This window comes from Gobio gobio (genome assembly GCF_949357685.1).
Source record: "Gobio gobio genome assembly, chromosome: 13".
Lineage (NCBI taxonomy): Eukaryota > Metazoa > Chordata > Actinopteri > Cypriniformes > Gobionidae > Gobio > Gobio gobio.
Genome location: NC_137106.1, coordinates 54,757,970 through 54,773,561, shown reverse-complemented (window position 1 = coordinate 54,773,561; position 15,592 = coordinate 54,757,970). Strand labels below are relative to the sequence as shown.

Below are 15,592 nucleotides of genomic sequence, written 5' to 3'. Positions count from 1 at the left end.
AAGATCTTGATGGTACAGGTGTGAACAGGTTGAACTGGGGTTGGAGCTAAACTCTTCATGGCTGGATTTCCTGAAACCTTCTTAACACTACGTCATTCTTAAGTTATACCTTAAGGTGTATCTTATCGTTAATACGTGTTTCCCGAAACGATCTTAGTTAAGAATACCTTCTGTAAGACATTCGTTCGTAAGGTTGGTCTGGAGCACTCTTAGCTATACCTTACCACTATTGACAGTTCATTCCGATAGTGGCCACCACTGTTTCTTTACATCTCAGTCTTTACGAATATGATTCTGCTAATTGAAGTGTTTTCATGCAAATAATACTATTGTCATTACACTGATGGCTTTTCGCTTTTTAATTAGCCTATATTATCCAAAGGTATATCAGCTGGCAAACCATTATGGAGTCTATTTAAAGGGAATGATTGTAGAGGGGAGTTTGGTCAAACTATGGCACCGATACAGCAAATAGTTGTAAATCAAAGACGGCACCATCCGCAGAGTCATTTCTATGTGCATTATTTCATCCGTGGAAACTTTAGTCCCCTGGCTACCATATCAAAAGCTGCAATTCAAAATAAATTTTGCCTGCCATGGCAGCGAATTCAGCAGATTTTAGATCTTGTTGGTCCGACTTTGACTTTTCAAGACAAATCTGACGGAGCTCAGCCCCGATATTCAGCTGTTGGCCCTCTTCTCTTTCTTTCTTTTTTCTCTGCTGTAGCTGTTGATTATCTTTCGCGTGTTGTGCCTTTATTGAGTATAGGTCATCCAATAAAAGAAATTTGTGATTTACCAATAATGTGATGTGGGCAATCAACTCTGCTTGTGGAGTAAATGAAGACTATGGCAAAATATATTATGATAATATAAATGGCATACTGCCAGTGTAGTGAGTTGATACGTTTGGGCATAAGAGGTTGCGGGTTCGCACAATCATTTCAAAATTATTTACAATATTCACGGTTGGATTTAGTTTGCAATTTGGATTATATTTATATGATCTCACGAGTCCTGATAAATGCAATTTCAACTATTTCTGAAGTGATTCTATTATAAAGAAAATCGCTTTCTCACATAATGCAGTTAAACAGCCCCTGCATAGAGTGAATAATCGATTTTTGAGCCATTGATAAACTAATTCAGCACCGCCGCCACGGACAGTGCCTGCTAACGTCGCACTTAAGAAGGTATACCTTAAGCAACCTCCTAAGGTTTAGTTCGGGGAACACGCCTAGAAATGGTACACCTTTAGTTAAGTTATACCTTTAGAGTCTTCGTAGCGCGATAAGAGACAACGTTATCGGGAAATGCAGCCCATGACAGTGGCCCTCCAGGAGCAGGATCGGACACCCCGTTATAGACACTTACAGTATATTTATGAGAGTAAAAAAATGACTAATGGGCAACATTGATTGGATTTTACTTCATATCATTATTTTGACATTTGGACATTATTGTTTAGCTATTGTCCTATGTTATCAAATTTCCTGTGGTGGTTTTGTATCGATCGGATTAGCGGTTTCGAAAATAATCGCAAAAGTTCAGTAAGCTCTAAATTACACTGTTACACAAACCATAAGGCAAAACCTGCCATGTTTGGTGTCGTTGGAGTCGGCAAGGATTCAGGAGTCTAAAGAGGTGACTCTCGTGAAAAATACTGGCTTGAAACTTCTAAGGCTCCTTCAAGGCAATGTGCCGATGATGCAAACTGTGTTTTTTGAGATACGCCAATGTTCTCATAAACTATTATGGCACCCTGGACAAAAACACTGCATGCCACTTATCAGGTTAATGGTTGGGTGTGATTATAGCCATTTTCATGAATTTTTTTCCGCTTACAGCGCCACCAAGTGGCCAATCGTCCCAATTTTTGTCATGTGACCAACCTTTCAGCTCATAGACATGTGACCTGAGTTTAGCGAAAATATCTTTTGTTCACAAGTTATAGTCATTTTAGTAAAAGTGGCCCCCGACACGTTGAACACTTTGGTTCCCCTTAGCGACAATTTTTTTTCCCCCCATAATTATTGATAGTCTCTCTCCAATTAACATTTCAACAGTGGTTTGGTTCCAATTAGGGAAAAAACGTGAGAGTAGTTTGCAAAAGTAGGTTTTTCAAAAAACCCAACATTTCTCGAAATTGGCGTCTGAAGGGCGAGCCAATCCGTGGCGTGCATTTTGTCCGCTTTGAGCCAAGGATTCCAAGGATATAAGACACTTGAGCCGATGCCTAACGGTTTAGGAGTTATGAGCCATTTCATACTTTTGCTTGCTGTAGCGCCCCCGTCAGGCCGGTCGGGGCGTGCCTCGGTGACGCTGGTAGTCGGTGTGAGTACTACCAGCCCTGAAAGTTTCAAGTCTCTACGACTTACGGTTTGGTCTGACCGATCAGTTTTAGATGGAGAATGATGCATCATGGGAAATTTAGCAATTACAATAGGCTTTCAGCCTTTCAGGCTTGAACCCCTAAAAAAATAATCGTTCAATAATCGTAATCGAAGTAAAATGTTATTCGAGGTTTTTATTTTTGGTCAAATTGTTACAGCCCTAGCATCCATCCATCATAAAAGTGCATCTATCCATGTATATATTTTGTATTATTTGATCCCGTCTCACCTCAGTGTCTTCAGTTGACAGTGTGGATCCTGTAGTAAATCACTGAGCTCCTTCACTCCTGATGGTCCAGGATCATTTCCTGTGAGATCCAGCTCTATCAGGTGTGAAGGGTTTGATCTCAGAGCTGAAGCCAGAGCTTTATAACCTTCTTCTGTGATACTGCAGTCTGAGAGTCTAGAACAGAAATGCAAATGTAACATCCAGCTAAATAATCAGTTATTCTAGAACAATGACTGAACAAAATAAAGTGCAAATATAGTTTTCTCTGTCCAACATATGGTATGACTCTGACTGTACATACCAGGCTTGTGACAATTTTTTAATCTATATTTAGCATCAGGCCTATTAACCAGCATCTTAAAGATCATTTCATAATAAAAATTATAATTTGTAAAATTATTTGTAGATGGCAAGGAAAGACTATTTAAAACTTTGAAATTACTACTAGTTAACTTAAAGCATTTTGAATATGCATGTTGTTTGTTTTAGTAGATAGCCTAATTATTTTAAGCTAAATATTCAAATGGTCCAGACTTCAAGTGGCCTGAAACCTTATATAGTATCTTTAATCAGTACGTGTGTGTGTGTGTGTGTGTGTGTGTGTGGTTGTGAGTGGTTAAGTTATCTTAGTTATTCTCCTGTTTATTGTGATTCCTGTTAGAATGAAAGACGTTTGACGTTTGGTCTGACTCTTCTGTCATGCGCTTCATCTAAAAGCCACAAACCGTGACATTTATTCTGTGACTTATTTACATTGTGATTTTTTTATTTATTATGTTGTATACATTTTGGGACTTTTTATTTAGAAAACAAAAGGTTCTATCTACAAAGTGGAATGGAATGCAAAAACTTTGAAGCTCAATATCTCTAAACTGCTCAGAATGCAGACAGAAGTTATTTAAGTTATCCTCACATTGAACTTAACCAAACCCATTCAGTAACTGGTATAGCGCCAAGCATCGGATTAGGACACAGTCAATGACAGACCAAATCAGAGCACCATGGCAGGTGTAGATATAAAAATATCTCCATGCACAACATACAGTCCTGGGCTGCATTTCTCAAAAGCTTTGTAAGCCTAAGATGATCGTGGAGACAATTGGTGGCAATTGTTCCATGATCAACTTAGACTTATAATGCTTTTGGGTAACGCAGCCCCATTCATTATCCAAGTCTGGATTTCACCTTGTTTTTTGTTTTTGTTGAGCTCAATGAGCTTTGTCTATTGTCACAAAACTTACCTCAGTTTCTCCAATTTACACCTTATATTCTCCAATCCAGTGCATAGCAGCTTCACTCCTGAATCCTGGAGATTATTATTGTTCATGTTCAGCTCTTTCAGATTGGTATCTGATCCAAGAACTCTAGCCAGAGCTGAACAGCCTTTGTATGTTAAGTTACAATCATTTAACCTACAAGGGAAATAAGTAAGATTCCAGAATAATTAATTAGTTTGAATACATTTGCTAAAATACAAATATTAAATCTATTTTTCACCTATACATTTAATGACAATAAATTATACATTTAAAGTGCTAGCTTGATAGGCAAGGCAAGTTTATTTGTATAGCACATTTCATACACAGTGGCAATTCAAAGTGCTTTACACAGAAATGAAGTTAAAATAGTCATAAGTGAATAAAATAAAAATATATATAGTATAATAGTTATAATAGGAATTAAAAGGAAATAAAAATAAAGATGAAATCCCCTATCTGGGGTGGAAGAAAATGGAGAGTCAGGTTTACTTTAAAAATATTTGTAAGGTAACTGTGCGTTTAGACAGTACCCTTACAGACAAATCTTCTTGGCCTAACTTGAGGGCGTTCTCTAGATGTTTTACCCACCAGAGCAGATCTAAACGGGTCTTCCTCGCACCGGAGGGAGTACTCAAAAAATATTTGTCAGGTAACTGTGCATTTAAACATTACCCTTACAGACAAATCTTCCTGGACAGGAACACCAGGGCTATCTCTACTTTGTTCGACCGTCAGAGCGGATCTACACGGCCCTTCCTCTTACCACCAAGGCTATACAGATCTATCCGTCAGAGCAGATCTAAACAGATTGTCCTCACGCTGGAGGGATTTCGATTTATCGCTCCCCCGTCTCTCAACCTCTTCCACCCAGAAAGCCTTAACAAAATAAAAAATAATAAAAAATAAAAAGTATAATTAAAAAATAAAAATAAAACAGGGTTAAAATGAAACACATAATTAAAGTGCAAGCAGTTCGGACAAAGCACAGAGCTCATTGAGTAAATGCATAAGATAAGGTGCAATCTTTCGGACGTACAGTGGCATAGCTCATTCAGTAAATGCACAGCTAAACAGGTGTGTTTTTAGTCTGGATTCGAAAGTGGCTACTGTTGGAGCACATCTGATCTGTTCAGGAAGCTGGTTCCAGCTACGGCTGGCATAATAGCTAAAAGCAGACTCTCCTTGCTTTGAGTGAACCCTTGGTATTTCTAATTGACTTGATCCTGATGATCTGAGTGATCTGTTGGGTTTGTATTTAATCAGCATTTCTGCAATGTATTGAGGTCCGAGGTCATTTAGTGATTTATATACAAGTGATAGTACTTTAAAATCGATCCTAAATGTAACTGGAAGACAGTGTAAAGACCTGAGGACTGGTGTGATATGGTCATATTTTCTGGTTCTGGTCAGGATCCTGGCAGCAGCGTTCTGTATGAGCTGCAGCTTTCTAATGGTCTTTTTGGGAAGGCCAGTGAGAAGACCATTACAATAGTCCACCCTGCTGGTGATAAAAGCATGAACGAGTTTCTCTAAGTCTTGCCTGGAAATAAAGCTTCTAATTCTTGCAATATTTTTCATGTGATAGTAAGCTGCTTTAGTTATTGCTTTGACATGACTACTGAAACTCAGGTCTGACTCCAAAATCACACCAAGATTCCTGACTTCATTTTTTGATTTTAGACCTTTAGCCCCAAGATATGCGCTCACCTTGAGAATTTCATCTTTGTTTCCTAATGTAGTGATTTCAGTTTTGTCTTTGTTTAACTGAAGAAAGTTTTGGCACATCCAACTGTTAACTTCATCAATGCATTTACATAGAGAGTCAATGGGGCTGTAGTCATTAGGTGATAAGGCTATGTAGATCTGGGTGTCGTCAGCATAGCTGTGGTAAGTAGGGCTGAACGATACATCGAATTTTCATCGTCATCGCGATATGAACTCGCGCGATGAACACATCGCAACAGACAGCCTGATACGAAGAATAAGGGAAAACGGTTTACATGCGCCAATCTGAGTAACGTATTCTGAATACTTGGATAACTTCCACATTGAATTGCATTTTATAAGTGTAGGAATGCGGCCATCAAATCCTGCTTAAATTATAAAATATTTAGCTAACGTCAAACGGGGCCAACGGCTTTTGGGCTGGTAAATCAGCGCATAGGAGAATGTAAAGTTGCACGTCAACTAAGCAGGAGCACCGGCAGTGGTCGGCCAAAACACTTTTTTTTTTGTATGTGAAGCTGTTTTACGTGAATATTATGACACGAGTGAAGCACAAAGCTTTATTTACAAAATAAATAATAGGTTCGCGTTCGCAGTTAAATGTTAAATCACAGCCATGGAAACACATGGATTCAGGCCGAACGAGAGAGGAAGGCTTTGTGTGGTGAGCTAAATTTAAGTTTGCTTGCGTTTTGCTATCTGGTCACACGATTTTCCACGAATTTAACAATAGGCTTACTCCATTTTATTCTACTGGACATGGAATCTCTTATTTATATTCCCAAATCCTCATTTACGTCTCTCACATGGGGATTATGTTTCTTCCTTGTTTGATGTATTTAGGAGTAGGCCATATTCGCATCATTTACTGTGGTAAAGTAGAAAACGGAGTAGGACAGATACATTTTACTTCAAACTTTACTTTATTTAACACAGTTTGTGCTTGCTATTAGACTTGGTCAAGTGTATGTGTATAGCGCATTTCACACCGGAGATTTTTTGTTTCGCTTTCTCTCACAGTGCATAATCAAACAAAGCCTAAGTTCTTGACCCTGTGGAAGATAATTTCGTTCTTCACATTTTACTACAAGTAGCCGATCAGTTTTGGAACATCAGGAGAAAACATGAAGATATTAGAAAACGATGCTTCTTTCCTTCTCGTGTCATCCCTTTCAGCGCAAAGGCAAATGACGCACGTCAATGGGGAAATATAAGCGATTTTTTTCTTTAACTAATATTTAACTTATATTATTTATATTTAGATTATTTACAGATATTTATTTAAATGTTTTACAGGCTGTAGTATGTTGTTTCACTGACGGAAGTAGGCCTACTAAAATAAACACGCATTTGAGCCTTATATTTTTTATTTTCAATATGTAGGCTATTTAATTGAGGTAGGCTATTTAATTGAGGTAGCCTACTCAATCTCAATTAAATAGCCTACATTTTGAAAATAAAAAATATAAACGAATAATATATTTAACGAATATATAACGAATTTTTATATATAATATAGCCAAATATATATATAGGGCTAGGCGTGTGTGCGTGTGTATCCGCCACCGCAGAGTTGCACTGCTGTGTTATATTTCGTTCTCCCTTCTCTTTTTTTATTTAACATGAAATGCTGTTTGAATTTCCAAGATAGAAACGCATTCTTGCCCTGGCTCTGTTGTTCTGGCTCCATCTCTACCTCTAGCTCCCGCTACTCCTCTTCCGAATGATCACGCAAACCGTGCATTTTTTCGTTTTCATATTGGGGCGTTCTGAGAAATGCATTGAGTTGCCTTAATTTATTTAGAGAGTAAATAAACTCATGAAACAGAAAAGTATCGTTAATGTTATCCATTAATTTCAACAATGTACTGTATTCTAAATATCAACTATTTAAATTGTAACTGTAACGGAATACAGTTACTCCTAATATGTATTCTGAATAGGTACATGTATTCCGTTCCTGCCCAACACTGAACACAACCTATTAAAGCACCAAGACATGGGAACAGTATAGCTAACATTTACATTTTAATATTTATCGCAAGTCATATCGTCATCGCAATATTAAACAATGTTATCGCACATCGCAGCTTTTCCTCATATCGTGCAGCCCTAGTGGTAAGCCATTTTGTTATTTTTCATTATTTGGCTGAGTGGCAGCATATACAGATTGAAAAGGAGTGGTGCAAGAATTGACCCTTGTGGGACTCCGCATGTCATGCATGTCCACTCAGACTTATGGTCACCTATACTCACATAATAACCTCTCCCTTCGAAGTATGACCTGAACCATTTGAGGACCATTCCAGAAAGCCCAACCCAATTTTCTAGCCTGTCAAGAAGTATGTTGTGGTCAACCGTGTCGAATGCAGCACTGAGGTCCAGTAGTACCAGAATTGATGTTTTGCCTGTATCTGTATTGAGGCGAATATCATTTATAATCTTTATGAGCGCTGTCTCTGTGCTGTGATGCGGTCGGAAACCAGATTGAAAATTGTCAAAGTATCCGTTTGAGTTCAAGAATTTGTTCAGCTGACTGAAAACAACTTTTTCAATGATCTTGCCTATGAAGGGGAGATTTGAGATTGGTCTGTAGTTGCTCAGTATGGAGTTATCCAGATTTCTCTTTTTAAGGAGAGGCTTTACTACTGCAGTTTTAAGGGAGTTTGGAAAAGTCCCAGAAAGAAGTGAGGCGTTTACCACTTCTAGGAGATCTAGAAGTGGTAAACTTCTAGTCTTTAAGTCTTTAAGAAAGTGCTAAGTCCATTCTGACTCAAACATTGCCATTGCGTTCAAGTGCTCAACACTGGGTAGAATGCTCAATGCTCTAAAAACACTGTAAATAGAAACATTTGAAGCTTTTTACAGAGTACTTAAACAAAAAACACATGGGAGTATTTGAATCTTATCAGTGGGTATCGCATTGACCTAGTACATGGTACTACTGGTACTGCAGAAAGGCTGGAATCATTACATTTTTTAATTGTATTGACTTGGTACCAAAGTACCTGTACTTTTGACAACAATCAGAACTAAATAAAACATGCTGTGTAATTGATGTAGGTTGCCATGCAGATCCCAGGCTTATACTGTATCAAAATAATTGGTTAGCAAGTTACTGAAATAATATTAACCAGGTTAGGTAGCTGATTACCAGTTGACATTTGCTCCAAACATTTGAGCAGTTAATAAAATGAGCAAGGGCCAACACAAGACTAAACATCATCTTTCAAAATACTTCTCTAATGTTTCAAACCTCAGCATCCCTGAACATAGCACTTTATGCTACTTACGTTAATGTTTCAGGGAGAATGAAACAATTTGTTCTAAGCTAAAGGAAAACACAAAAACATTAAACAAATTTCAGGACATTTTAAACTTTCTCTTGTTTTTCAGGACTGGAAAATAAGTAAAGGACTTGAAAATTAGTAAACTTTCCAGTTTTTTTCCAGGACATGTGGAAACCCTGAAAAAAAAGACTTTGACTTACAGAGCACTTTTGGAGGTTTTGATGACTGCTGATAGTCTAATGAGACACTCGTCTGATTTCCTGAATTTCTGAAGCTCAAACTCCTCCAGCTCTTCCACTGATGTCAACAACACAAAGACCAAAGCAGACCACTGGGCAGGTGAAAGGTCAGCAGATGACAGACTTCCTTTGCTAAGGTGGGTCTGAATCTCTTTCACCAGAGTTTGATCATTCAGTTCATTCAAACAGTAGAACAGATTGATGGATCTCTCTGAAGACAAATTATCTTCAAATTTCTTCTTGATGTACTGAACTATTTCTTTCTTGCTCTGGTCATTGTCATCTTGCTGTGTCAACAGTCCTCGCAAGAGTGGACGATTAGACCAGAGTGACAGACCAAGGAGGAAGCGAAGGAAAAGGTCCAGGTGTCCAGTTTCACTCTCGAGCGCCTTGTCCACTGCAGTCTTGAGAAAATCAATCATGGCTTCATTTTTGTTTTCCTGTTCTGTAGACTCTTGATCAAATGCACTTTTCTTGTTGATGTCTAGAAACAGATGTGTATAAAGGGCTGCAATAAACTCTTGAATGCTCAAGTGAACAAAGCAGTACATGGTGCCAAGAGTGATCCCTGTTTCCTCCTTAAAGATCTGGGTACACATGCCTGAATACACTGATGCCTTATAGACGTCAATACCACAGGCTTCCAGGTCTGTGTCATAGAAGATCAGGTTGTTTCTTTCCAGCTGATCAAATGCCAGTTTCCCCAGTGAAAAGATGGCGTCTGTATCCCAGGAAACATCTGGTGTGTATTCTCCATCATACTTTCGGCGGCTCTGCAGGATCTGAAAGCGGAGAAAGTGTGTGTACATTTGTGTCAGAGTCTTGGGAGTGTCTTCAGTGTTTGATTCCTGCTGTGTTTTAGAGGCGTCATCAGACTGATTGTTTTTCAGATCATTATTTATTTTCTCTTCCAAAATGTTCTGGAGAACAGTGGCTGAAATCCAGCAGAAGACTGGGATGTGGCACATGATAAAGAGACTCTTTGATTGTTTAACATGATCAATGATTTCAATGGCCATTTTCTCATCCGTGAATCTCTTTCTGAAGTACTCCTCCTTTTGTGCATCATTGAATCCTCGTATCTCTGTCAGCCGGTCGATGCAGTCAGGAGGAATCTTACTGGCCGCTGCCGGTCTGGTGGTGATCCAGATGAGAGCAGAAGGAAGCAGATTTCCCTTGATGAGGTTCGTCAGGAGAACATCCAGAGAGGCTGGAGACGATACATCACACCACGTCTCATTACCATCAAACTTCAGAGGAAGGCGACATTCATCCAATCCATCAAGGATGAACAGGACTCTATGATTATTCCTTCTTGTAAGGTTGAGTCCTTCTGTCTCTGGGAAAAACTGAGTTAGAAGATCCATCAAACTTAGTTTTTCATCCTCTTTTAAGTTCATCTCTCTGAATGGAAGAGGAAATATGAAACTGATATCCTGATTCTCTTTTCCTTCAGCCCAGTCCAGAACAAACTTTTGCACAGAGACGGATTTTCCGATACCAGCGACTCCTTTTGTCAGAACAGTTCGGATCTCCTGGTCTTGTTCAGATGCTTTGAACATCTTTGTGCATTCAACTGGAATCTCTTGTGATTCATGACGCCTGGAAGCAACTTCAATCTGTCTGACCTCATGTTCAGTATTGACCTGTTCACTGCCGCCCTGAGTGATATAGAGATCTGTGTAGATGTTATTCAGAAGTGTGGAGTCGCCTTGCTTTGCAATTCCTTCAAACACACACTGATACTTCTTCTTTAGGCCACACTTTAGCTGATGAATGAAGAGCAGCTCATCTAAACACAGGAACAGAAAACAGATAGTTTTAGTCTAAATTTCCTCTCCTACATTTGTACGTGACATTATGACAGATGTTGATGAGTCTCTTACCTTCTAGAGTATCAGCAGCATTATTTTCCTTCATCTCTCTCAGGTAGTGCAGTGCGAGATCAAGAGCTGCTTCTTTGATACTGCTTCTGTTCTCATTAAAGTCCTTCACTAAGGATTCTGTGTCCCCTTTTTGTAATATTTTCTTAAATTTTTCCAGCTCATTCTTCAGAAATGTGATTAATTTGCTCTCAAGTTCCTACAAACACAGCAAGAGAAGCGCACAGAGAGTGAAGGAACGCATTGAAGCCGTGTGTAAGTGTTTTTTCAAATTACTCAGTTTGCTGGATTTGCTCAGCGTAGTACACTCTATCAAGTGGATATATTTCGATTCTGTAGTTATTTTTTTGGATTTATAATTTTACTGGCTAAGATAATTGTATTTGAATTAAAACCAGTGCTGTTTTAGCCGTCGGCACTCAAATATTATTTCTGGATATTCGCACGAGTAAGTGATAGTTTCGTTTTGGAGCTGAGCCATTGACAGGCTGTTACCTTGATTGTCTGAGCGAATTACAAAGGTGGACAGAACATATATAAGCTCAGGTCGATCAGTTAGTTTGTTAGGAGAAGCGCACAGAGAGTGAAGGAACGCATTGAAGCCGTGTGTAAGTGTTTTTTCAAATTACTCAGTTTGCTGGATTTGCTCAGCGTAGTACACTCTATCAAGTGGATATATTTCGATTCTGTAGTTATTTTTTTGGATTTATAATTTTACTGGCTAAGATAATTGTATTTGAATTAAAACCAGTGCCGTTTTAGCCGTCGGCACTCAAATATTATTTCTGGATATTCGCACGAGTAAGTGATAGTTTCGTTTTGGAGCTGAGCCATTGACAGGCTGTTACCTTGATTGTCTGAGCGAATTACAAAAGTGTCCTCACCTGTTCTGAGTGTAGTGATTAGCATCTATTTAATACGCTCGTTAACGCTGGTGCGGAAGCGTCAGCGGGAGTGTTCAGCCTCCTCGTGTGAAGACCGAAGAGTGTAAAGACCATCGACTCTACTCTGCGCGACTTCACACGAGCAAGGACACGACAAGGCACTTGAGTACAGCTTTCCTCCTACTTTGTCCACTTTGTGTTTTCATCTGTTTATTTCTCTAACCCCTATTCACTATGTGCTTCCAAATTGCTACCATTGTCACATACACCCGTAAGTCACGCTCGTTACATTCTAGGCGACGCAATCCGAATAATCTGCAAAGTGTACCTATTTCCTCTGCTACATTAATGTCCATTCCAATTGGTCTGTGGAATTGCCAGTCTGCTGTAAACAAAGCAGACTTTATTCCATCTATTTCCGCTCATTCATGTCTCAGTCTCATGGCTCTAACTGAAACCTGGATCAAACCAGAAGACACTGCCACTCCTGCAGCTCTCTCAAATAATTTCACTTTTTCACACACCCCACGCCCGATTGGGAGGGGTGGAGGTACTGGTTTGCTCATCTCAAATGATTGGAAATTTGAGCCCTCTCCTTCTCTATCTGGCAACCGCTCATTTGAATCACACTCAATCACTATCACTCACCCAGCTAAAATCCATGTTGTAGTTATTTATCGCCCTCCAGGTCAACTGGGTAACTTCTTGGAGGAGTTGGATATTTTCCTCTCTCACTTCCCTGAGGATGGCACTCCTCTGGTACTGCTTGGTGACTTCAACATCCACCTTGATAAACCCCAGGCTGCTGACTTCACCACTCTTTTGACCTCATTTGACCTTAAGCGAGTATCTACTACAGCTACTCACAAATCAGGTAACCATCTGGACCTGATCTACACACGCTGCTGCTCCACAGACAACACTTTAGTTACTCCACTGCACACCTCAGATCCCTTTCTCATCACTCTTAACCTCATACTGACTCCGGACACAACACACACTCCTCCGCAGATCACCTTTCGGTGTAATCTACGCTCGCTCTCTCCCTCCCGTCTATCCACTATGGTTTCATCCTCACTCCCTCCACCTGCTCAGTTCTCAGCACTAGACACTAACAGTGCTACTGACACTCTTTGCTCCACTCTAACATCCTGCTTAGACAACCTCTGTCCCGTTTCATCCAGGCCAGCCCGCACCACCCCCTCTGCCCCCTGGCTGTCTGATGTTCTCCGCGAACATCGCTCTGGACTCCGGGCGGCAGAGAGGAAGTGGCGCAAAACTAAAAACGCTACTGACCTAACCCTGTATCAGTCTCTTCTCGCTTCTTTCTCTACTAATGTCTCCACTGCTAAAACTACATACTACCACAACAAAATCAACAACTGCTCCAACTCTCGTGCACTTTTCAAAACATTCTCCTCGCTCCTTTGTCCTCCCCCCCCCTCCTTCGTCAAACCTTACAGCTGATGACTTTGCATCATTCTTTACAAACAAAACCTCTTCCATCATCAGCCAATTCTCCACACCACAAACCGACACACACATCTCAACGACCATCACACCCACGCTTCCCTCCTTCTCTCTGCTCTCTGAAGCAGGCCATTTCTTCTTCTGTTACTCCTGCACTCACTCACATTGTCAACACCTCTCTTCACACCGGGACTTTCCCCACAGCATTTAAGCTGGCTCGGGTAACCCCACTGCTTAAGAAACCCTCTCTAAACCCAGCACTTTTAGAAAACTACAGACCGGTATCCCTTCTTCCTTTCATTGCAAAGACACTTGAGCGGGCTGTGTTTAATCAGCTCTCTACGTTTCTTGAACAGAACAACCTCCTGGACATCAACCAATCCGGTTTCAAAAGTGCCCACTCAACTGAAACTGCCCTGCTCTCAGTTACGGAGGCACTGACACAGGCAAGAGCAGCCTCCAAATCCACAGTACTTATCTTACTGGATTTGTCTGCTGCTTTTGACACAGTTAATCACCAGATCCTCCTGTCAACTCTCATGAAGATGGGCATCTCAGGAACCGCTCTCCAGTGGTTCAAGTCTTACCTCTCAGGTAGGTCCTTCAGGGTGTCATGGAGAGGTGAAGTGTCTAAGTCACATCATCTAGAGCTACTGGAGTTCCCCAGGGCTCAGTGCTTGGACCACTTGTCTTCTCCATCTACATGTCATCATTGGGATCGGTCATTCAGAAACATGGCTTTTTCTATCACTGCTATGCCGACGACACTCAACTCTACTTCTCATTTCAACCTGATGATCCATCGGTTGGTGTTCGTATTGCTGCCTGCCTAACAGACATTTCAGCCTGGATGAAGGAACATCACCTGCAACTCAACCTTGCAAAGACAGAACTGCTTGTGGTCTCAGCCAACCCAGCACTTCACCCCAATCTCTCCATTCAGCTTGGATCATCAACCATAACTCCGTCCAGGACAGCCAGGAACCTTGGGGTTGTGATTGATGATCAGCTAAAATTCACTGACCACATCACTGCAACAACCCGGTCCTGCAGATTTGCACTATTCAACATTAGGAAGGTTAGACCCTTCCTATCAGATCATGCCACACAACTACTGGTCCAAGCTCTCGTTCTCTCCAGACTGGACTACTGTAATGCTCTTCTTGCGGGGCTTCCGGCATGCACTACCAAACCCTTGCAACTGATCAAGAATGCAGCGGCGAGGTTGGTCTTTGGTGAGCCGAAGAGAGCGCACGTCACGCCTCTCCTCATCAGTCTGCACTGGCTACCAATAGCCGCTCGCATTAAATTCAAGGCACTGGTGCTCGCCTTCAAAACATCCACTGGCTCTGCACCAATATACCTAAACTCGCTCGTTCAGACTTACACACCCTCCAGGAACTTGCGTTCTGCCAGTGAACGACGCCTTGTGGTGCCATACCAGAGAGGCATGAAATCGCTGTCTCTGACCTTTTCCTGGACCGTTCCCACCTGGTGCAATGACCTGCCTATCTCAATTCGTGCGGCCGAGTCTGTAGCCATTTTCAAAAAACGTCTAAAGACACATCTTTTCCAGCAACACCTGACCGATCGAGAATAGCACTTATCATTCTATTCATTGTCTGTCTGTCTAATTTATAAAATAAAAAATAAAAAAAATAATTATGTACTAGACTAACAGACTTGTTACAGGACTTGCATATTGCTGATATTGTTGCCCTTCGACTGCTCTAGCTGCTTCTATTGCCCTCATTTGTAAGTCGCTTTGGATAAAAGCGTCTGCTAAATGACTAAATGTAAATGTAGCAAGAAAAAAAGACAGAACAACAATTTAAACCAAACTGTATATCCACATTTGCTCAAACCCATTTATTTAATCATTTAAAATATCTGTAAAAAAAATCAGTTAAAAAGACAAAGGTGATAACTGTCATTTTTGAGAAATAAGTATTTTTAAATACAGTATATTATATTTTAGTCTTATTTTGTGTTCTTTAAAAGAAAAAAATAAACTGTCAAGATGAATTAGAAATTAAACTTATGTGTTTAATAACATATTATAACACACTTATGAAAATGTGTTTTCTTACCTGGAAGATCTGCGGGAGATTGTCTGTGAAATTCCTGTAGTTCTTGTGAGTCTGTAAGTTTGAGTCTAATGTCTCACATTGAAGCCTGTTAGCAAAAAAATAAGATAAAATACAGAATATTCAGGCAAAA

At 40.2% G+C, this 15,592-nt stretch overlaps 1 protein-coding gene across 2 annotated transcripts in view; it reads right to left on the bottom strand.

Annotated features, from left to right (window-relative positions):
* Positions 1–15,592, bottom strand: part of LOC307135765 (NACHT, LRR and PYD domains-containing protein 12-like) — a 60,222-nt gene that overhangs the window by 32,954 nt on the left and 11,676 nt on the right. Inside the window, exons 4-8 of one of the 2 annotated variants that reach the window (XM_079832410.1) lie at positions 15,463–15,547; positions 11,022–11,217; positions 9,097–10,927; positions 3,864–4,034; positions 2,623–2,796 (exon numbers count right to left, since the gene is read on the bottom strand). In XM_079832410.1, the coding sequence (XP_079688536.1) occupies positions 2,623–2,796; positions 3,864–4,034; positions 9,097–10,927; positions 11,022–11,217; positions 15,463–15,547 (2,457 nt within the window). Of the gene's footprint in view, positions 1–2,622; positions 2,797–3,863; positions 4,035–9,096; positions 10,928–11,021; positions 11,218–12,550; positions 15,548–15,592 lie in introns of both variants that reach the window. The other variant, XM_079832411.1, reaches the window with a different exon arrangement.